This window comes from Agelaius phoeniceus (genome assembly GCF_051311805.1).
Source record: "Agelaius phoeniceus isolate bAgePho1 chromosome W unlocalized genomic scaffold, bAgePho1.hap1 SUPER_W_unloc_1, whole genome shotgun sequence".
NCBI lineage: Eukaryota > Metazoa > Chordata > Aves > Passeriformes > Icteridae > Agelaius > Agelaius phoeniceus.
In genome coordinates, this window is record NW_027509866.1 from 7,301,470 (window position 1) to 7,303,451 (window position 1,982).

Below are 1,982 nucleotides of genomic sequence, written 5' to 3' on the forward strand. Positions count from 1 at the left end.
CACAGGGAATGTGGAGAGAAACAAAAGGGGAAATGGCACAAGCAATGACATTTCTCTGTGGACAATACAGTCGGGCTTGACAGCTAGCTGACAAGCAAAGCTGAGTTAATAGATGAAATAACAATTGATGATTTTAGAGTGTATCCATAGCAAGGAAGAAGACAAGGCATTAGCATGGAAATAGATTAGAAGAGATACATGTAAATTTTTGTTAGGTAGACTAGATGCATAAGTAAATTTGTATGCATAGCTTATTAACTTTCTGTAAAACTTTTGCCAAATATATTGATACTAATAGCTTTGTTCTAATGAATATAATAAGTTATTGTGATGTAATTAATGACTTAAAATGATGTTTTCTTAAAAATATCTAAACTAGAGAACATTAAATATAAAAACATTTTCTTCTTTGACCCTAATCACATGTGTGTAGTTCACATCCAATCTAACAGTATCAGACGAGATTAATAAAGTACAACAAAGAAAAAGAACCTCCAAAATGAAACCAACAAGAAGTATCAAAAACAACTTTTATTACAAGTGATTTGCAGAAATTGCCCAGCACTTCAATGTTTCCAAAACAATCAAGTCATCAGTCTCCTCACTGCAGACTTGAGCTCCTGGTTCCTCAGGCTGTAGATGAGGGGGTTCAGGGCTGGAGGCACCACCGAGTACAGAACTGACAGGGACAGATCCAGGGATGGGGAGGACATGGAGGGGGGCTTCAGGTAGGCAAACATGCCTGTGGTGACAAACAGGGAGAGCACAGCCAGGTGAGGGAGGCAGGTGGAAAAGGCTTTGTGCCGTCCCTGCTCAGAGGGGATCCTCAGCACAGCCCTGAAGATCTGCACATAGGAGAAAACTATGAACACAAAACAGCCAAATGATAAACAGGCACTAACAGCAAGAAGTGGTAGACTCCTGAGGTAGGATTTAGAGCAGGAGAGCTTGAGGATCTGGGGGATTTCACAGAAGAACTGGCCCAGGGCATTGCCATGACACAGGGGCAGGGAAAATGTATTGGCCGTGTGCATGAGAGCATTGAGAAAGGCACTGGCCCAGGCAGCTGCTGCCATGTGGGCACAAGCTCTGCTGCCCAGGAGGGTCCCGTAGTGCAGGGGTTTGCAGATGGACACGTAGCGGTCGTAGCACATGATGGTCAGGAGAGAAACCTCTGCTGACAGGAAGAAGAAAATCAAAAAGAGCTGAGCAGCACATCCAGTGTAGGAGATGTTGCTGGTGTCCCAGAGGGAATTGTGCATGGCTTTGGGGACAGTGGTGCAGATGGAGCCCAGGTCAGCGAGGGCCAGGTTGAGCAGGAAGAAGAACATGGGCGTGTGCAGGTGGTGGCCGCAGGCTACGGCGCTGATGATGAGGCCGTTGCCCAGGAGGGCAGCCAGGGAGATGCCCAGCAAGAGGCAGAAGTGCAGGAGCTGCAGCTGCCGCGTGTCTGCCAATGCCAGCAGCAGGAAGTGCCTGATGGAGCTGCTGTTGGACATTTGCTGCAGCTGCACATGGGCACCTGTTCATGGAGAAAGGACAGTGACAAGTCAGGAGAGGCTGCTTTGAACCAAACCTGGGCCATTCCCTGCAGACTGCCCCGCTGGGATTCACCCAGTCTTGTTCCTGCTCTGGGAAAACCTTCACCCAGGTCCCTGCCTGAGCTCCAGTTGTGCTGGCTGAGTGTGCCAGGAGCAGCCAGGCCTGTGCCTGGGGGCTCTTGAGGAGCCATCCCATGACCTGGGTTTGCGGCCATGTGGCGGAGGAACAAGGCTGGATATTTAGGATTTTTCAGGTGAATCACTCCTAATGCAGACAGGCTTGGTAGCATCTGCACTCCCAATTCTATGGGACATGGATGGCAGGAGCTGGTTTAAGGAATTTTTCCTACCCACACATCATTCCTGGCTCTCTGAGGTCAGAAATCCCCAGCATTTTTGCTACACTCAGAGTTTGCCACTGAGAGATGGGAGAGGCAAAGG

The 1,982-nt window shown here is 48.6% G+C and overlaps 1 protein-coding gene across 1 annotated transcript; it reads right to left on the minus strand.

Moving 5' to 3' along the window:
* Nucleotides 1–584: 584 nt before the first annotated feature.
* LOC129133386 (olfactory receptor 14J1-like) lies at nucleotides 585–1,499 on the minus strand. The gene has a single exon (XM_054653111.2). The coding sequence runs from the start codon at nucleotides 1,497–1,499 to the stop codon at nucleotides 585–587; it is 915 nt and encodes a 304-aa protein (XP_054509086.2).
* Nucleotides 1,500–1,982: the final 483 nt, after the last annotated feature.

Coding starts and splice junctions, on each gene's coding strand:
- LOC129133386 (XM_054653111.2), bottom strand. CDS start 1,499: ATGTCCAACAGCAGCTCCATCAGGCACTTCCTGCTGCTGGCATTGGCA.